The 21,196-nt window shown below is 42.3% G+C and overlaps 1 protein-coding gene across 1 annotated transcript in view; it reads right to left on the bottom strand.

Annotated features, from left to right (window-relative positions):
• Nucleotides 1-21,196, bottom strand: part of ITPR1 (inositol 1,4,5-trisphosphate receptor type 1) — a 354,118-nt gene that overhangs the window by 161,423 nt on the left and 171,499 nt on the right. The window contains exons 17-30 of the mRNA XM_055109477.2: nucleotides 20,884-21,042; nucleotides 18,635-18,807; nucleotides 16,401-16,520; nucleotides 15,248-15,445; nucleotides 12,788-13,039; nucleotides 11,832-11,973; nucleotides 10,926-11,106; nucleotides 9,368-9,555; nucleotides 5,478-5,616; nucleotides 4,747-4,805; nucleotides 2,590-2,751; nucleotides 2,343-2,513; nucleotides 1,799-1,864; nucleotides 942-1,079 (exon numbers count right to left, since the gene is read on the bottom strand). Of these exons, the coding sequence (XP_054965452.1) occupies nucleotides 942-1,079; nucleotides 1,799-1,864; nucleotides 2,343-2,513; nucleotides 2,590-2,751; nucleotides 4,747-4,805; nucleotides 5,478-5,616; nucleotides 9,368-9,555; nucleotides 10,926-11,106; nucleotides 11,832-11,973; nucleotides 12,788-13,039; nucleotides 15,248-15,445; nucleotides 16,401-16,520; nucleotides 18,635-18,807; nucleotides 20,884-21,042 (2,148 nt within the window). The remainder of the gene's footprint in view (nucleotides 1-941; nucleotides 1,080-1,798; nucleotides 1,865-2,342; nucleotides 2,514-2,589; nucleotides 2,752-4,746; nucleotides 4,806-5,477; nucleotides 5,617-9,367; nucleotides 9,556-10,925; nucleotides 11,107-11,831; nucleotides 11,974-12,787; nucleotides 13,040-15,247; nucleotides 15,446-16,400; nucleotides 16,521-18,634; nucleotides 18,808-20,883; nucleotides 21,043-21,196) is intronic.

Below are 21,196 nucleotides of genomic sequence, written 5' to 3'. Positions count from 1 at the left end.
ACCTCTCCAGCTGCAGCTCTCTCATCTAAAATGGGGCTAAAGATAGCACCACCCATCTCATCCATGTGTCCTGAGGATGGCATGAGCTAATAATGTGTATAAAGGCCTCAGCATAGCGCCTGGCACCCTGCAAGCACCTAGAAATGAGCCTTCATCAGGTGAGTCTTCTCTAGCAAATCAGTCTCTCTAGCAGTTAATAGTCAACTCAAGAGACCTGAGTCTGAGCCTTTCACCTCTAAACCTCCCCAAGCCTCAGTCTCCTCATCTGTCAAGTGGGCACAACACAAATACCCCAGTGGGTCTTGTAGGCTTGAATGAATGATTTCATAAGTGCCTCGTCAGCCTACATGCATGCAAAGCACTGTCAGCCTGCTCCTGCCTCCCCAAATCAAATACGTATCAATGACAAACACTAACGTGAAAAATTAGGGGCAAAGTACAACTTCCAGCCACAGAAAAGAAGACCTAGATCAAAGCATCACCTGATAAATCCAAATACTTAAGCAGATGTCAGCGTCTTAGTGAGGACTTCAAAAGTGGGCACATCCCATGTTCCTACATGCACTTAATAGCTGGTGATACTTAAATTGGTTGAGTCACATTGCAAATGAAATTGAAACACACCAACTCATGGGTAGATATAGCTCTAAGCTCTGACACAGACCAAGTTGTCTCTATCCAATATGTCTTGGGAGTATGGAGAATAAATGGACTCTCCTTCTTTACAGAGTCTTAAAACTGGGGATGAGGATTATTCACAGGTGATTTTACTTTATTTTTCAGATGCTCTGTTTCATATCAATACCTGAAATTGCTTTGTAGTCACAATAGTCACACTGGATGCATTTCTTCACTAACAATATCCAGATGTGAAGAGTTTGGGGAAACCCAGGGATCCGCCCCATCCTGAGAGCAGCTGCTGTGCATGAGGCACCGCTCACCTTCTCATAGGGAATCTGCAGCAGCTCCAGCACCACGGCGTGCGCGCCCATGTTCCGGAGCAGACGCTGTTGCTGCTTCCTGCTCTTTCTCACTGAGGCACTCTCTTGAACACAGAGTTTGCTAAGCCGAATCAAAATCTAGTAGAAGGAAAGAAATCAGTCTCAGAAAACTAGGAACTATAGCTGGAAAAAGATTGCAGAGGGTGGTGGTGGGCAGGGAGGCAAAGGGGATTATAATGCATTAAAAACGTAAAACAAAATTCCTTCGGTATGTGGCATTTCTGTTGATTCCATCAAGCCAAGTCCATAAGACTAAGGTCACGTCTTCCAGAATAAGCAGGGGATTATGGCTTCAACAACAAATGGGACAGTTTCAGAGATATCGCTTAAAATGGAATGACCTGGTATCATTGCCGAGACCCTGGGAAGAGTTTGTTCTGGGGTAAAACACACAAAGCTCCCAGCCTCCCAACTTTGAACCAGCGTACGCAAAGGTTTCTAAAAAACTACAGCTCTCAGTGGGGACACTGTGCCAGGCACTTAGATGACTCCCTGACAGTATTCTCAATTAGTCCTTCCTTCAATTGTAAAGCTTCAGAAATATGTGGTGCCTACAAAAGGTTGCACCTACAAAGGTGACGAAGCTGAGGACAAAAATAATAAGTAGAAGAGCTGGGTGTGGAGCCCAGATATGATGCCAAAACCCATGAGCTTAACCTCTGAGCTCTACTTTCTCCCTGTTAAACCACATGAAGAAAAAAGCTCAAATGTGTGTACCTTCAACTTGACTATCACAAACTAAAGCTCCTTAGAGAATTCATAAAGAAAGGAAAAATGGTGGTGGGGGAGGAGCTTACCTCTTTGACCACTCTGTAGTTGTAGCTGCTGGTGCTTTCATGCTTTTGTGGCTTGTTATTTCCCTCCTAGAAACCAAAGTGAACACAAGTGTGATCTGTACAACTCTTGGGCTACTGTCAGTTTGTTACAGTTAGCATCAACCTTTAGGAAAGAAAGGGAGTTCTATACTGTTTTACAGTACTCATGCTGGGCTTATGCCCCAGTCATCTACCTACTTGCTATGGGTTTCCTTGGGAAGGGAGAGTGGGCTGGGCCATGCCTAGAGAACAGGTCAATTCCCAAGTGGGTCTGTAAGGGAAACCTGGTGCTAATTCACTCAACATCGCAGTCTCTTCTACACGGTCCAAGGCTGCACAGGAGACAGAGCTAAACTTTGATTCGTAGCTTATTTCCTAGGCAAACAGCTGTGATCTTGGTGACTTAACAAGCAGATCTCTTGAAAATAAATCCTATCACATTTATACCTAAAACCAGAAGAGGATGCCCGCTAGTTTCGAGAAGCCCATCCATCCACTTTGGCAGCATAACTTGTGTTTCACTCACCTCCGTCTTCTTATGTTCATTTTCTCCAGATGCACCATCCATAGTCTCATCGGGGCCCTGCCCTTTGTACACCCAAAGCTCTGACTTTTCCACGATGGACCTCAGTTGATCCAAGTCTTGTTTGATCTGTTTGTAGTTGTCCACATCTTGGCTGGTAACCAGCAGTTGAACCTTAATGAACGCAATCCGTTAGGCGCACACAACAGCTTCTTGGACAGACAACACACACGTGGGTGACCTGAGCTACCTGTTTGAAGGCCTGGAGCACCTCCTGCCTCTGGCTGAAGTGCCGGAAGAGGAGCTGCAGGGCCCCTGACACCAGGGGTGGGTAGTCATGCATCGTCAAGTGGAGCAAGACCCGGAGAAAGGTTCTGCCGCCGTGGTCATCCAAGTCCAGCGGGGTGTTCTCCTCACTAAAGGAGCACAAGGTGGGGGAAAGGCCAAATGAATCACAAATGCCTCCTCTCACGCCCCTTGGGCCCAGATGCACCTAACCTAGTTACATTTCTAGCGCTGTGATCTCCAGACATGCAATTTCACTTTTCATTAGCTCCTTTAACAATACAGCCTTGCTTCATCTTCAACTACATTATGAGGTGAGGGGACAAGTAAGATGTCATATTAAAAGATAAGCCAAATTTTAAGCCAAAGTGGCAAGACTAGCATTAGATTCTCAACATCTACATAGGGTGTTCTTCTGCTGGGCTTCGTCTGTGGTCTGAGAACTGCAAGAGGATGTGTTTCTCCTAAGTTATTAGTTTATGTATTTAGTTTTTAGAGATGAGGTCTTGCTATGTTGCCCAGGCTGAATTCAAACTCCTGTGCTCAAATGATCCTCCTGCCTTAGCATGCTGAGTAGCTGGGACTATAGGAATGCACTACCATGCCTGACTATATTTAAATATTAATAAGCATATCCTAGATCAAATGGCAGACTACTCCATAACTGAGCACTGCTAGTCAATTATTGGGTCTGCACCTATATTGGGTTTAGAGTCAAATGAATGACAAATGGTGGAACCTTCCTGGTTGCTGGCTAATAAGAAAAGCACAGAGAAGACTTATAAATACTGTATTCATGCTATGTATTCCAAAAAGGTGTGAAGGTTTCAATGCTGTTCACTATGAGGAAAATGGCGGGAGAGCTGAGTGATCACACAGCACGTGGAACCTGTATTATGCTAAACTCACAATACCTTGTTTAAGTTTCAGAAAAACATCTTATCATAGTACATAATGTTGCTAATTCAAATTTCACAGGTTTTATGTTAAGCATTGAGGTAGACTATTAACACTGGTGGACCCCAACAGAGTATTCAAACCCTTATGTAGTCCCCTCCCACACTGACAATGAGCTTGGCCATGGGATTTGCTTGAACAATAAGATATTAGGAGATGCAATGCAAGCAGAGGCCCAGTTAGCACTTGCATACTGTTGGCTTGTCCTCTCAGAACATTTGCTTTTTGAGTCAGCCACCATGCTGTAAAGAAGCCCAAGCTATCCACATGGACAGAGAGAGAAAGAAGTCCTGGCCTCGCAGGCATCTCTGCTATAGTGCCAGAAATGTGAATAATCCAACTTGGAGGTGCCAGCCCCAGTTACCACCTCACTACAGTATGACAGACCCAACAGTGACCACCAGCAGAAGAACCATCCAGTGTAATCAAGCCACAGGGCTGTGAGAAGTATTAATAAAATGGTGGTTGTTTGAATCCTTAAGTTTTTTGGAGTAATATGTTATAAAGCAATAATCAAACCAAGTATGCTAATTATAAGAACTACGTGCATATGGTGTTTATACCAAATTTTATACTTGGAGGTATAAGAGTTCCATAATTATAATAACGTCTTAAGTCAAAATTGACCACTGCAGTTTTTTTTAAAGGGGTTCATACATTAATATTAGGAACAATGAAAGAACAGATTTTGCTTTCTTTGTTGCATAGCCTATAAGGAGCTCAGGCATAAAACTGTAGCCCAGCAGCAGCAGCAGGACACAATCTTACTAACTTCACTCTGTTTTGAGCCCCTCTCTCTTTCTATTCTTTCTTTTGATTGCATTTCCTCACTATGTAAAAATAATCTTGTAATGTAGGTATTTTGAGAAATCTCCTTAAATCCTTTCTGTCCTAGGTGGGACACACACACACACACACACACACACACACACACACACACACACACTTTCTCTCTCTCTCTCTCTCTCACTCTCTCTCTCCTCCCAATCAAGCCAACGAAGTTAACTCTGACTTGAGTACTAACAGTTCCAAAGATAGCACCAAAACAACCTAAGCCCAGAGACTAAATATTTACTAACATAATAAAGGGAAGGCCTCTGAGAGCTCTGGAAGAGCAGCCTTCCCAACTGCAGAACCACCTACAGAACAGTAACTGAAAATATACTTTCCTTCCTCCAAAGATGCCTTCTGCTTGTTCTTCAATGTGTTCAAAGTCAAGAGCACCTGAAAAGTTAGAACATATCACTTCAGATGCAGGAAGGTCTGCAAACATGCTGCTGGTGAACTCATCCATAAGTTTTGCAGGGTAAAGCTGTTGAGTTAACCCCAAATCTCCCAGAACATTATATTGCAAAGCTATGCAGAGTGACTAACCCAGATGACATTAACCACATATTCCACATTCCTGCCCCTTCCTCCCTCACTGCATGGTCCCCTGGTAAAGGACAGCAATGATCTCACTCATGGAAGCTTGGGCTTGGTAGATGGGATTATTTCTACTCCTACCCTCTCCCTTCACCACTAGTTCCTGGGCAGGGAAAAACTTCCAACATGAGTAAAAGCTGGTAGTGGACAAGAAGTCTCCTGGAGAGTTTTTTGTTACTGTTTTTATTTTGGTATTTTTGCAGGGGAGGTGGGTAACCACAATGCTGGAAACCTTAACTGTCTCATCACTAAGACACCCCCAGATGGAAGGAAACAAGATCCAACCCAGAAGGAATCTGGGCTCTATCCATTATTCACTTGCTCAAAAAGAGTAACTGCCAGGATGATGCCCTGGTGCAATAATCCTCAAAACCATTTTCACCCTTTTTCTAGAAGATACTGTTTGCTCTCCCCATTTTCCTTAGAGCCAGGTCCCATTCTATGGCTGAAATTCCATTCTGAATCACTAACCTGGTACATTACTTGGCCCTTCTTGGCTGCTGTTTCCGGAGGATGTTTCTGAAGTCTGGGAATTGCTTTCATCAAACTCTCGCTTAAATATACACAGGAGGCAGGAGATCCTATAATCCAACCTCACATTCAAAATAAACTAAAGATTCAAGTGGAAATGGAAACAGATTGGTTACATTAACATACCACCTTGACTCTGCCAAGCCACCACACACTGGTGGGGCCTGGTATCAGCTGCATCAATTACCTTAAGCACTAAGTGAGCCAAGTATTTGGCTTAGATTTCAACAGTCATTTTAACAACAGCAGACTTCCATGGGGCATATGAAGTCTGCCCATAGCATCTTAGCCTCTAGTGTAAACTTCAGCATCCTGGCAATTAATTTAACAATTGGAACACTAAATCACTCACTCCTGGCTCCATAAATGGAGTCTATAAAACAAGACTCCATTTCAGTAAGTATTGAATGTCAACTCTGGGCCTAACACTGAGAAGAGTGAAGTTGCCTGCTTTGGATTTAAGAGAATTAACACAAAAAAAAATTTGTTTTTTACTACGGAAAATTAGCTTGGTTCCTATTTCCTGTTTCTGGTTGTTTTCCCTGGTTTGGGTACAAACCCTTGGACACCCTCTTCTTTTGCCTCCTGTATTCCCTCACCCTTTATTCCAACACAGGGTCACTTTTCCCAGGATTGCTGCTAGAACCAAAAAGAAAGATTGAGCAGCTGACATCATGTAGGGATCTCACTCATGTTCTTCCTTCCATTCTTCCCTTGTCTCTGCTTAGCCTCCCAGCAACTTTTCCCAGTCCAATGGCCATCACCTCTTCCAGAGGGAGAAAGGTCTCTGGCCTGCCTCCATGCTCTCAGTGTATGTGTCCTACAGACTGTTGGACATCCTATTTGCTATCTTCCCAGGGCCTCAAACTCAGTGTTTCACAAAAGTAACTGCGATGGTTAATTTTATATGCCAACTTGACTGGGTTCAAGGACACCTAATTAGCTTGTACAACTTTATTTCCGGGTACATCTATGAGGGGGTTTCCAGAATGGACTGGCATTTGAATCAGTGAGCTGAGTAAAGAAGATCTGCTCTCACCCAGTGTGAGTGGGCACCATCCAATCCACGGAGGGCCTGGATAGAGCAAACAGGTGGAGGAAGACCGAATCCACCTGTTCTGGAGCTGGGACACTCATCTTCTCCTGCCCGTCAGAGCTCCAGGTTCTCTGGCTTTTGGCCTCAGACTGAGAGTTACACCTTCAGCTCCCCTGGTTCTCAGCCTTGGGACTCAGGCTGAATCACACCACTGGCTTTCCCGGGACACAGCTTGCTGTGGCAGACTGGGGGACTTCTCGGCCTCCGTAACTGCGTGAGGCCAGTTCCCATAATAAACCCCCTCTTGTCTATCTGTATGTATCCTATTTGTTCTGTTTCTCTGGAGAGCCCTAACACACTAACACTGTCAGTCTTGCCTTCATCTACTTTCTGTCTGGGTTTCCTCAACCTCAGTCAGTTGCCTGATCATCAGCGCCTCCTTCCTGGACACACATCTAATCAGAGACTAAGTCCTGGTGGTTCTCCATTTACCGCTTCTCACAGAGTTCTCCCCTACTGCTGTTTCTCCCTGCTCAAGGCCTCATTATCTCCTGCCTGTTCCATTTACAGAACCAAATTCACCAAATCAGCCTCCTAACCACTTGTTCTTATGTTAACCTCCTGCTTGAAGACTTTCAAAGGCTCAACAGAGAATAAGCCTTAGCATTTTACACACCCAAAGCTCCGTGCAGTGTGGCTTGGTCCTCCTTTCCAACCTCACTTCTGACAACTTCCCCTCAGCACACTCTATGTCTCTGCTCAGCAAGAAATGCCCACTGACCTGCATCCCATGGTACTCGGCTTCAGGCTGCTCCATCTACCTGAGAACGGGCCCTTGTTTCTCCATGTACAAAGCCCATGCACCTGAAAGGCTCAGATGAAACCCTATCTCCTCCATCAACCCTTCTCTGATCTTTACCATGTGGAGTCACATGACCCCCACCCCCGGACCCCAGTCTCAGAAGAACTTTCTGGTGGTTTTATTTCCACATCCACACAGCTTCATCATACCTTATTCTCCCATCAGACTATAAACCCCTTATGGATGGAGCCCCTGTTCAAATCCTTTTTGCATTCCTCACAGTGCACATGGTAGGGAGTCAATAAGTACCCGTGGAAAGAATGACTCAATCGACCAATCCTTCTTAGGTCACCACGGTGAGTGGACCTCAAGATGTGACCAAGTTTTGCACTGTGTCGTTTCTGATAAACGTCCAAGACACCACTTTGGAACACATGGGCCATGGCCTGCAAATTTTATATGTATATTTTGTCTCGACAAAAAAAATTGAAAATAAAATTAAAAATAAAATTTATTAAAAAATAAAGTGTTAAAAAAGGAATCTTTCTCTACTGTTGGTCAGGCATAAACTCAATAAGGTTTCTCCTTTACTTAAGCTGTCTTTATTGTCCTAATTACATGACTTTCAGACAATCCATTAAAACTTTCAAAGCATTGGTAAAGGATGATTTCAGACTAAAAAATAAAATCCCCAGATCTTAAACATTTATAAATTTCTACTACATCTCTTGGGGTTGAGATCAGGCAACATGGGATAAAAAAAAGAAGGTGCTAACATAATTCTTTCCATTAAGGAGCAGATGATTTTGTTGATGAATAAAAGTTACCTACATGGCACAGAAAGAGGGAAGCGCAGGTTGTCGGGTGGGGTTCAACGCTGTAGAGAGGCTTGGGAGGGTTTCATGCCTACGACCAAGCCTTCCCTATATACTAGATTCCACCCCCGCTTGCCTACAGAAGGACTTTGCTCTTACAATTATTCTCTCCCCAAACAGCAACAAGTTCTCCCTGTACACATGATCATTCCTATTCACCATACAAGCTTGTTATAATCTACCCACTTAAAAAATATTACAACAAAAATAAACCTTGTCACCAACAATCGCTCTCTGCCCATGTCCCCACTTCTCTGTGCATCCTTACAGGCAATCTGTCCAAGAAGCTATATATATTTACTCCCCGACTTGATCTTCTCCCATTCCCTCTTGAACCCCACCTGTTCCCAAATGTGCCCTCCTCACCATGGGGTCTTTGCGTTTGCTGTTCCCTCTGCCTCAGATACCCTTTCCCAAGATATCTGTGTGGCTATCTCCTCACTTCATTCAGGTGTGTAATCACGTCACTGTACTGGAGAGGCCTTCTCTGATAACCTCACCAAACACAATATCCCCAGCCCCCTGTCCTCAGTGTCTCCAAACCATCCTGACCCTCCTTTACTTTTTAACATCTCTTAGCACTTATTCTTAATACATGCCCATGCCCCTCTGTCAAAATATAAGTTCTAGAGAAGCAGGAATTTCATCATTTTTTTCACTGCTGGACCCTCCCAGTGCTTAAGGGGACTTGGCACAGAGTTGGTCTCAATAAATATTTGTTGACTGAATGAAAAAGGGAAGAAGGGAGGAAGGCTTTGCAAAGTTGATGGAACTCTGAACCTAGTTATGATCAATAAGCAGAGATGCAGCTACATGGAGACACAGAGGTAAGTGAATTCTAGGCAGAGGGTTGGCATGGAGGCCAATGATCATGGAAAGCTAAGATAACAATGGCAAGTCTTGACATGGCTGGAGGGACATGGCCATGTTGAGAGGGTAGGAGAAAGCAGTAAAGGGATTAAGAGGAGCCAGCTCATAAATGACATGGAGGGATGAGCTAAGGATTTGCCCCCATTTTATTCCCAGAAAGCCTTGGGCTCCATCAGAACAGAGGGACTGGATCTGAATGGCGCCCCTGTGACATACCCTCCCTACCCCAGCTCCAGCTAGTGGATACCTGGAGTATCTCAATGATCTTCAGCTTGGTGTCCATGACCATGATGTCCTCCTTCTCAGGCTCTGCCTGCTTCACATTGCCTTCAGGGGCAGCAGCCATGGGAGTCATGGGCAAAAAGCCTCCTCCCCGGAGCACCACCTGGGTCATCAGCTCCCCCACGCCATGAATAGATCTCATCACGTTACTGCCTAGGAAAGGCCAGGAGAGACCACGGTCACAATGTCTCTAGAGAATGCTCGGAGGCATATGTCAAGGGGCAGGGGCTCTTTGAGACAAATTATTTAACATATCCCTATTCCAACACAATCTCAGGACCCTGGAAACCCGGAAAGGTAAATGCACATCAAAAATCTGGGCTTCTGAGAGCAACAGAAAGATCATGGGCTTCAAAATCCCCAGAGGGGCATTTCTGTGCACTAACTTGCTCATCAAATTTTATTTTTTTTAATTTTCTTTAGAGACAGGATCTTGCTCTATCACCTAGGCTGGAGTGCAGTGACACAATGATGGTTCCCTGTGGCCTCAAACTTCTGGGCTCAAGCAATCTTCCTGCCTCAATGTCTCAAGTAGCTAGGACTATAGGCATGCATCACCACACCCAGCTAATTTTTTTTTTTTTTTTTTTTTGGTAGAGATAGGTTCTCTCTATATTGCCCAGCCTGGTCTCGAACTCCTGGCCTCAAGCAATCCTCCTGCTGCAGCCTCCCAAAATGCTAGTATTAAAGGTATGAATCACTACGCCCTGCCCAAATTTTACTGATCATCAACTATGTGCTTGTTATGAGCACAGAACTAGGTACATAAAGTTAACAAGGTACAAATCCTGAGGCTGCCTGACCTTAGCTGCATCATATTACCTCTAAGCCTCAGTCTCCTCATCTACAAAATGGAAATAAAGGAGCTCAACAAAAGAACTAAATGGTATAATGCAACATGACTCAGCACAAGACCTAGCAAATAGAGATAAGTCAATGTATTTCTTTCTGTTCTCGCTTCAGAAGACCAGTTAACAATAATTGATACATGATACCAATATCTGCCTACTCTGACCCTAAAACGAGGAAGAAACAAACATGCAAAGGCAGACTGTCCTTCTCACAAAGTGGAAATAGCTACCAAGATAGAAGCCTGGATTTTCTTACATCCTAAACAAATATTATTATCAAGGGTCTCACGAATGTCAAGAACAATGATAGGACATGTATTTGTTATATAAACATTCAAAGTGTTAAGTAACTTTCAAATTGTTCAACAAAATATACACACGACTCATACATAAATACATAAATACAAAATAAAATACACATAAATACACATAAATACAAAATAAAATTCAGCAAAACGTGAATAACTGTTGACTCAAAGTCATGGGTACGTGGGACTCCATCGTACTGTTCTTTCCGCTTTTTTTTACACAGTATTTGAAAATGTTCACGATGAAAAGTTGGGAAGGAATGAACAAAGAAAGGATGTGGCATCACATATAGGGTATGACATGAGCATAACAGGAAAGGCTGGAGGGCATCTCTCAGATGTATGGGCACCCTCAGATACTCACTCTTCAGCTTCTCCACATCATTGTTACCTTTATTCTCTTCTCCTTTCGCCATCTTGCTAATGGGGAAGATTGTTGTCACATGTACACAGTCCAATATGGCCAGAAGGATCTTAGTTAATCGTAGAAGGTCAGAGAAGTTGTAGAAACCAAAGTATATGAGATTCCTAGCTAAATTTACAACCTATTGTATTAAAATAAAAGAAGAAGACGGTATTACATAAACTGCATCCCCTTCAATTCCATTTGATGTTGACCAGTTTAGAAATGACAGACTTGGACCTTCCTTATGGTAAGAGAAGGCATGTATTTTCCTTGCACTTTCTGATAAATTTTCATTTTGTTTCATAAGGAGGAAAAATAAGAAATGGAAAGCTACTGATCTGCTCTGATGACTAATTAAAAAAAAAAAAAAGACCTCATCATTTGCTCTACACAGCTTCCCAAGGATAATATTAACACCAGGCAAGCAGAGTTATTCCCAACAAGGACACAGATAATAACACTCTGCAATCCTCAGCAATACAGCTCTTAAAAGGCAAAAGCAGTCTCAGAAACGTTGTTAACTCAGAAGTAACAAGGATTTATGTTCTGCAAATGATTAATCTATGGCAGATTGCAAGCACAGTGTTTCTCTCTTGTCAGTTTTAACACAAAGTGATGTTCTATCATTTTATGTGGTTCAAGTCACCTTGTATATTTCTTTTAAGCCCATAACTACTATTAAGCCATGTGACTGGTATCCGTTTTATTTTATTCTGGAACAAAACCAAGCTGAATTCCTTTCCATTACAAAACCAGAGCATCATGACCAAAATCACAACCTACTCACATATTTTCTATTTGCCCCATAGAAAAATGACCACTGAGAGGCAGATAATACACATAGAAGATTTCATCATCAGTTACCTCAAACGTAAGCTTATTCTTCTCCTTATCAGAGAAAGGGAACCTCTGACAAACCACATCTCTTAAATACTCCTCCACAAACTCCATGGTCTGAGCAAATCTCTCCTTAATTTCATCTTTGGAAGCTCCACTACTATCATAGCTGAAAAGAAAGGAGAAAGAAAGGAAACAAAATTTCAAGTTATTCCCAGAGAGGTCTTCCTGGGTCACTCAGCTTCAAAAGTCAACATCCCCTAACCCTTGGTATCCCTTGACCCTACTTTATTTTTTCCCTCCTTAGCATATATCACCAACTATATATTTGAGTCGTTTATCTTGCCTATTGTCTGTCTTCCACCAACTAGCATAGAGATTGCTTTCTAGTTTGTTCACTGATATATTTCTTGAGCTTGGCACATAGTACACACTTAAATATTTGCAGAATGAAAGAGGAGATAAATGAGATATAAAAAATACAATCGGGGCCAGGCGCGGTGGCTCACGCCTGTAATCCCAGCACTTTGGGAGGCCGAGGCGGGCGGATCACAAGGTCAGGAGATCGAGACCATCCTGGCTAACACGGTGAAACCCCGTCTCTACTAAAAATACAAAGAATTAGCCGGGCGTGGTGGTGGGCGTCTGTAGTCCCAGCTACTTGGGAGGCTGAGGCAGGAGAATGGCACGAACCCGGGAGGCAGAGCTTGTAGTGAGCCGAGATTGCGCCACTGCGGTTCAGCCTGGGAAACAGAGTGAGACTCCATCTCAAAAAAACAAACAAACAAAAAAAACCCAAAAACATAATCATGCCATCTTTCACATTCTTGAGGAAAAAAATATTTGCCATCCACTTAATTTTATTTTAAGCTTAAAGAAAAAAACAACACTTCATCTTTCTTCTAAGATTTAATGAGACCACATGGGGCTATCTACTGCCGCACAGAATAATGTAAAGTGAGGTTTTCAGGTGCCAGGCTCACTCGTCAATGGCGATCTCCGAGGGAATCTCCGACCAGAGGCGGGCATATTTCACGGGGGTGACTTGTTCCTGGGGATCTCGGTCCACATGCATGTGAAGCATGAGGCGGCAGAAGGACGCCCTGAGGTCATAGGGCAGGTTCTCGTCAGACATGCAGCGGAGAATGAGATCGACATCCAGCTGGCCTGAGATTTCGTTGATGGCCAGGTATTGGCGGTCCAGACACATCCTCGCAAAGAGGTTCAGCTGATATCTAGAGCAAGGAACAAGGGCACACAGCTCACGCTCCAGAAATCATTCAGGATGAATGAAGGGTCGTCTGGGCAGCCCTGACTGTCATGGGAGTGACATTTGGCCAACTAAACTCATACATCAACACCCCTAAATTGCTCTTGTATACCAGGATTTTGGCTTTGGTACCAAGCAGATAAAAGAACTATTCAAGCTGTGCAGTAGAGTGTGGGTTGACAGCCAACAGGAACACATGTCTATCCAGCTGTGTTGGAGCAATTATGTGACGACATAATTCCACTAGGTCCTTAATGTTTACTTTTTAAAATAAATGGGGGGAATGCTAAGGCCTAAGATGGTTGTCTATTTCTATCCCTTCAGCTGTGTTTTATACAGTAAAGACCATGTAGGAAATGTTCAAGATATCACACATATTCAGCCTAATTAGAAATTTTATAACATTTTAAAGATCTTATATCATGTAAGTCACTCTAATTCCTACACATGTAAAAAAACATTTCATTTACAAAAGTAGGAGACTCCTCACTTTTCATCTTCATCCAATTGCAAGTGAATGTTGTTAACTGGAACCTGACCAATTAAGGCACTCTTTCTCATTCACTTGGGAGAAGATTCATCAAACACTGAAAGAGTAAACACACTTGAAATGTGAAATAACGAGAAAGCCACAGGCTTTCAAAATACTGCCTTCTGAATTAAAAACTCTATGTATTTCTAATAATCATGATTTGAAGACATTCTCAGCCTCATTAGATGTCGGGGAAATGCAAGTGTAGACATGAGTCTATTTCACACTTATAAAATTACCAAAAATTAAAAAGCATCATGATATTCAAGGTTAACAAAGACATGAAGAAACAAAGCTTGTCGTCTACAAGTGGTGGGTGTGTACACTGAAACATCCAATTTAGAATTGCTTAGTAAAGCTTAAAATATGAATATCCTCCAAGCCCACCTCCCAGTGTGGAATGGAAATTCATACATATACTCAGAAAAATTTGAATGAAGATGTTTCCTGACATGAAGAACTACAGCATGTGATCAAATATCAAACAGCGATGAAAATGTGATAAATCAATAAAACAGAATATCATCCAAGAGTCCAAATTACAGAAATGGATTAATCTCTATAACGCAGATATATTCAATACGGCTTCAGTACCCGTATTGAATAAATAAGGCAAGTTTTAGAATGGTATTTGGAGTACAGTCCCATTTATATAAAATTTTAAGTAGAGATAAAATACTACACATGATTTACAGATGCATACAAATGCAGCACACAGAGAATGTGGATAGGATGCATACATCACAGGTGAATGAAAGAACAGAATACAGGAGGCAAGAAAAGGCATTTTATCTGCAGTTTTATTTATTTTATTAAAAAATAATAAAAGCCTTGCTTTATCTTCCCTTTCCTTTTCTTTTAAAAGTATTAATTGGTTCACTTCCTTTCTTTCTTCCCCTTCCCTTCCCTTCAGGTGGCAGGACTGGCAGGTCTTACAGCTGGAGCCAAGGAGACACTGGGGACCGAGGAGGTGGGCGGCAGAGGTGAGACAGGTACACACAGGGAAACGGGCAGACGGGTAAACATACAGGGAATCGTGGCAGCTGGAGGGAGTGATGAAATGGAAAAGATGAAGGCTAGAATAAATCCCATGGTGTTGGAATGGAATTGGAAGTATTAGTGTAAGTACATGATTTTTATTATATATTTGTGTAGTTATAGAAAGATACATGGATGAATGTGTAGATATATGTGTATACACACACACACATCTTCTGGCACTGTCTATAAACATTTGGTGAGATTGGCACTATCACCTTTATTTTGCAGATAAAGAAATTAGAGCATAAAATCAAACTTGGCCAATGTCAAAAAACTGGTAAGCGGAGAGGTCGGGATTTGACCCCACAGCCTGCCTCTTACGTACCTACCACCATATCTATGGGCCATGCTGCTTAAGGATAAACTATCACCAGGGACTGATGCAAGCACTCATCCTTTTTGGGAACCAGCCACATCCAGATGTCAATTAACTGAAATCTTACACTCTAAATTCCTAAAACACACATCTGGTTTTTTTCTAGACAATCTTACAGGATGACACCTTGTGATTCCTTGAAGTAATCAACAAACGAGCAACAAATTCCTAAGTGCCACTGTTTTGGGGCACCCCAATCTGAGCCCCACAAGTGTCCCACGCACCTGTAGTAGCTGAGAACGTCTCGGTCCTCCTTCTGCCCTTCTTTAGCATCCTGAGCCAATTCCCTCACGCTCTTGCTGCGAATCTCCTTGTTGCTGTCCCTCCAAAACAGCCACACTTCTTCCTCGTCTTCTCCTGCCTCCAGGGCATTCTCTCCAGTGGAGGAAACACCTTCAAATTCAAAACGAGAAAGAACCAACCTAGAAAACAAGAGGAGGAGGGAAAAGTTACTATTTTTAAAAATACTTTGAGATCTAGCTTGACTTTCAGCATAAAGACACGTGGAAAGACACTCTTTGTTTTGTATTTCCCCCAAGGGCAGAGCCGCAGAGAGCCTGACATTAACATCTTCATATACTGTAACCCAGTGGTTCTCGACTATGGTGCTGCTGCCCCCAGTGGACACTAGGCAATGTCTCTGGACAGGTTTTTGGTTGTCACAACCGAAATGGAGAGGTGCTACTGGCATCTATGTGGGTAGGGGCCAGGGATGCTGCTGAACATTTTACAGTGCCTAGGACAGCCCCACAACAAAGAATTACCAAGCCCGAAATGTGAAAATACCTAAACTGAAAAACCCTGCATTAGCCCAAGCCCAAAACTGACTTACACATGTGAGTCAATGAAGTATCACTAGCTCAGGACGTAATTTAGTATTTTTTTTAATGCTGTCCATATTACCGGCGCTGTACTTCTCAGGAAAACTGCTCCTTTGCCAAAAATGAATTACTACTGGTAACAAAAATTCTGCAGACCAATAAACATGTTCTGAACAGTAATAATTTAAAACTCCTCCCAACACTGACTTAATCTTAACACTGAATATTCATTATGTCATTTGAAATTTTAAATTGATGGTCACACTTACAAAGAGTTTTAAACTCTTAAAATGTAGCTGTATAAAATGCTCCCCGGTGAGTTTACATGACTTTTAAACTTGTATGCAAAATAAGTGACACCACTATGCAGAGGAGGCGACACCAAAATCAAATTCGGGAATTCTCCTAATCAAGACTTTTCCAATAAGAAGATCAAATGCCAGCCACACTGACTTTAGATCAACTCAAAAAATGATAGGGCTAGGTTTTATTCCTCATGAGCACCAACACTGAATGAACCCCATGTTTTCCACCTAAACCCTGGCTCCCCACTCACTTGGTCTCAATCAAGATGTCAGCGTTGGTGGGGTTCAGCACAGCTTTACATATCAGCTCCTGGGTCACTGGAATTGATTTGTTCATGGAGACACAGAGGTCGGACAGGTAATCTAAGAATCTAAACAGAAACAGAAACAGAAACAAAACATTTTCTGTAGATAGAGCAGAGGTTAGGCTCCTGGACCCCAATTCTTCCTTAAGTGCACAGGTCCAACATACCTTTACCAAGACATGTCAGCAGCATTCTAGGTCTTGATGCCAATGTTTATGGCATCACCAGAAAGCCACATGCCAGAAAGAAGGAAGAGGAAACAAGAAGGAAAGACAGTAGTGGCTGTGGTCAAGGAAGAGGTGATGAGGCAAAGATGACAAGAAGGAACAAGACAAGAAAGCAGCTCACATAAGGAAGGTGTGGTGGAGACACAGGGGAACCACAGTGGTGAGAGGCAATGCCCTGATGTTTGGCTACGTGTGTTGGAAGCCCAGTTAGGATCTTATTAGCGGAGTTCTGCTATGGAGCGTTCATATGGGGAAATTACTAATTTCACTGTGCTTTAGTTGATGCTTGTCTGCAGAAAAGGATAATGTGTCACTTCTGAGGGCTGTCCTGAGGATTAAATGAGATAATTAACGGAAGTGCTTCCATTGCTCACTACCTGGGCCCTTGAGCAGGCTCCAGAAAATGCGGGTTATTTTCAAGGGTGGTAGTAGGTGTTTTTACAGCAACTGTGTCCGCGCTCCATTGTAATCATTTGTGACACCCACATTGTAAATTGCTTCCCGCTTCAACTGAAAATGTGGGTCTTAATTAGAAGGATAAGAGAAGGGGAAAGAAATGGGGAGAGGGTGTACGAAAGAGAAGCAGATCTGTGTGAATGAGATACAATCAATAGAATTCACTAATCTATAATAAAAACGCTCAACCAACAACTGAACTTGCAAGACTCTTACTGATTATACTGAGGGAGGGGAGTGTTTAACTGATAAGCAAGAGGTGCTAAAAAGTGAATGAGGCCGAGAGCGGTGGCTCACGCCTGTAATCCCAGCACTTTGGGAGGCAAAGGCGGACAGATCACGAGGTCAGGAGTTCAAGACCAGCCTGGCCAATATGGTGAAACCCCGTCTCTACTAAAAACACAAAAATTAGCTGGGTGTGGTGGCACGTGCCTGTAGTCGCAGCTACTGGGGAGCCTGAGGCAGAACAATTGCTTGAACCCGGGAGGCGGAGGTTGCAGTGAGCTGAGATCTCGCCACTGCCCTCCAGCCTGGGTGACAGAGTGAGACTCCATCTTAAAAAAAAAAAGAAAAAGGGAATGAAAAGAGTGAGATCCAGTCATTTGCAACAACATGGATGGAACTGGAGGAGGTCATAATGCTAAGTGAAATAAGCCAAGCACAGAAAGACAAACATCGCATCTTCTCACTTATTCGTGGGATCTAAAAATCAAAACAATTGAACTCATGGACACAGAGTAGAAGGATGGTTACCAGAGGCTGGGAAAGATAGTGGGAGGGCAGGGGGGAGGTGGGGATGGTTAACAGGTAAAAAAAAAAAAAAAAACAGTTAGAAAGAACGAATAAGACCTACTGTTTGTAGGTAAATTGGGTAATTACAGAATGAATAAGACCTACTGTTTGTAGGTAAATGGGGTAATTACAGTCAATAATTTAATTGTACATTTTAAAATAACTAAGAGAATAGAACTGAATTCTTTGTAACACAAAAAATAAATGTTTGAGGGGATGGATACCCCATTCTCTGCAATGTGATTATTACACATTGCATGCCTATATCAAAACATCTCATGTACCCCATAAATATATACACCTACTACGTACCCACAAAAATTAAAAATTAAAATTAAGAACATTTTTTAAAAAGTGAATGAGTGGCCAACAATTGTCATTTCCTCTGCATCCACTAAGTGCCATGCACGTCACCTGCGTTTATTCTCATTTAATTTTCATAACTACCCATTTAGCAGATGAGGAAATTAAAGTTCAGGAAAAAACCCAAGCTCACCCAGGTGGGACACACTGGAGCTAGGAATGCACCCCCAGGTCTCATTTCAACACCAAGTTCTTGCCACTACTCATCAAAAAGCCTCTCCAGACCTAACTAATCAAAACTTGTCACTAGCAGCACAAGGAAACGTAGTAAAAAGCACCAGCTAAGTCCCTGCATCTTACAGGCACAGACACCATCCTGCATTGACCCCACCCCCGCCTCACCTGGGCTCCCTGTTCTTTCGCACCAGGCTGACAAATGTGTCAATCTCTGCCGCGGTAATGTGTTTTTCCAGCAGTTTCCGATTATTGTGGAGCAGGGCAGTGATAGTGTCTTCAGCCAACACATCATAGCCAATCTGCTTCTGCATGAAGCCAAACTGCTTGGCTATATACTCCTTTATAAGGAGAGAAAAGAGACGTCAATAGGAAGGATAAATGACAATATGGTTAAGCGTAGAATAAAGAAAGCAGCAATGTTTCCTGATGAGAACTACTGCTCCTAAGAGAAATTACAGTATAAGGGAGGGTCTTTCTACAACTTTCTATCCTAGGGCAACAGCTGCAAACTCCTTCACATCCTTTATTTTTCTAAGTCTGCCACACAAACGTAATTAAGCAAAATGGCCTGTATTTACATGTGGATATTTTATTAAGTGCACAGTATACATTTTAATCTAGTGATTTATTTTTCAAAAAGGTCCGAAGCTGGTTTTCAGCTCTAAATGTATTCCTAATTCAAGAGGACTTAACTGTGCCCCCAGTGATCTGTGCTGCTAAATAAACACAGATAAAGCCTACCTGGATATCTGGAACAATGTTACCCTGTTTCATTTCCTTTATTTGTGGTAAAAATACTTAAAGTCAATCAGTAGCATAAGAAGGTCAGGAATAAATACCTAAGAAAATCCATCATATGCATGGAACTCATGAATACATCTCTGGTTTCTCTCTTTTGGGATCAGATATCACATTCCATAGAAATATTTGTGAACTCAAGGAAATCTCTTACAAATACGTGTTTGTTTCTGTTCAAAGATGCTTCCCTGGCCAAGATAGACTGCTTGCTCAAAATTCAAGTGGCCCTTGAAACTTGCTTTAATTTTTTTCCCATTAATTCCTAAATCCCGGAAACTATTTAGGATTAACATAATGAAAACAGGCCAAGTTTTTCCACCTGTATTCTATAAGGAGGCATTGTGTAGGAACTTATCACCTGCCAACTGGTAAAGAATCCGAAAACAACTAAGCAAAGATGCCTAATCCAGCAATTCCAAGAGTAACTAGTTTGTTTCCTCATGTACAAGCAAAGTGTCTTGACACACCCCAAAGACCCAGATGTATCCTCATCTGAAGATGGGAGAGAGGAACAGAATAAAATCTCTCTGGCTATTGGATTACAGTATCAACGCACTGAAGGTGGATTTAAAGCAATCACAGCTTGATACACTTCAAAAAAAGCACTATTCAAGATCAACACTATCTTTATGATGACATGACAAAAACCTTTAATTACAAAGAAAAAACTCTAAAAGTCCAGTATAGTGGCAGTCAAAACCTTAAAAACAAAAGCCTTTTTCCCCAAAAGGCAGGGATAGTTCACATAAAGTGGTAAGAGTCAAGGTTATGATAAGCATCATTTTGTATGCCTATGGTACTCCATGTGGCACAAATTTTCTAAACCTCAGCACTACTGGCATTTTAGGCAGGATAATTCTTTGTTGTGTGGGGATGTCCTTGGCACTGCTGCGTGTTTGAGAGCATCCCTAGCCTCCCCTCACCAGATGCCAGTAGCACCATTAAGTTATAAAACTCAAAAGGGTCTCCAGATGTTGCCAAATATTCTTTGGGGGACAAAATTACCCCCAGTTAAGAACCAATGATGTAGCAATATAGTTCTCAGATTTTCTTAGAATCTGAAGGTTGTTTGGAGCTCCTAGGACATTTATTTCATAGGAGACTATACATTGTGTGTGTATATAAATACACATATACTATGTATAATATGCAAAATATAACTATGTATAAGATATATCTACAGACAATGACTTAGAATGTCATGAAACATGAATCAGAAACAAAATAAAGATCATGTTTCTAGAAAGAGATGGAGGATTTTAAAGGTGGCAGGAAGAAAAGACTCCACTGTATCTTTAATATAAACACATGGCATCATTTCACCCCTAAGCCCTAAGGGAATACGTCATAAAAAATTCTATAAATGTAAAACCAACTCCAAAACCAGAAATCTCATAGAAAGATGTCTGCAGAAGAGAATTCTCCCGTACGTTTCTTAACGATTAGGTAATAATATTCTTCCTGGGCTTATGTTTCCTTCCCAAGAGCAAGCTCAACACTGAACTATTCTCTCTCCACTCTATAAATAGACACGTGACACTAACAACTCAGGAGGAAAGTTCACAAACTTCAGGGAGGAAACTGACAACCACATCCCACCAATGCTTCATCCAAACCTGGTTCTTCCTGTAGTCTTGCTGCGAGTGTCTCAGCACCCTGTAGCAGAGCCGGCAGATGTGTCTGAAAGGAGCGTGCCGCTGGTCCCCGAGCTCTTCCAGCCGAAGCATTGGGCCATCACCGCAGTCTGTGAATGGGGCTTGTAACAGCTTGAAGATCTGTTTGTGAAAATGAAAAGCAAAAATGGCAATCACTTAGGGCTTCAAAGCTAACCCTCTGTTTGGAAGTAATGCAAGCTCAAGGGTGGCTGGATTACATTAGAAAGTTTCTCTATCCAAACACATCCATAACCTGAACACTGCATTCAGCCCA

This window comes from Pan paniscus, chromosome 2 (genome assembly GCF_029289425.2).
Source record: "Pan paniscus chromosome 2, NHGRI_mPanPan1-v2.0_pri, whole genome shotgun sequence".
Classification (NCBI taxonomy): domain Eukaryota; kingdom Metazoa; phylum Chordata; class Mammalia; order Primates; family Hominidae; genus Pan; species Pan paniscus.
Note: the sequence above shows the minus strand (reverse complement) of the source record. Positions and strands in the feature narration are given on the sequence as shown.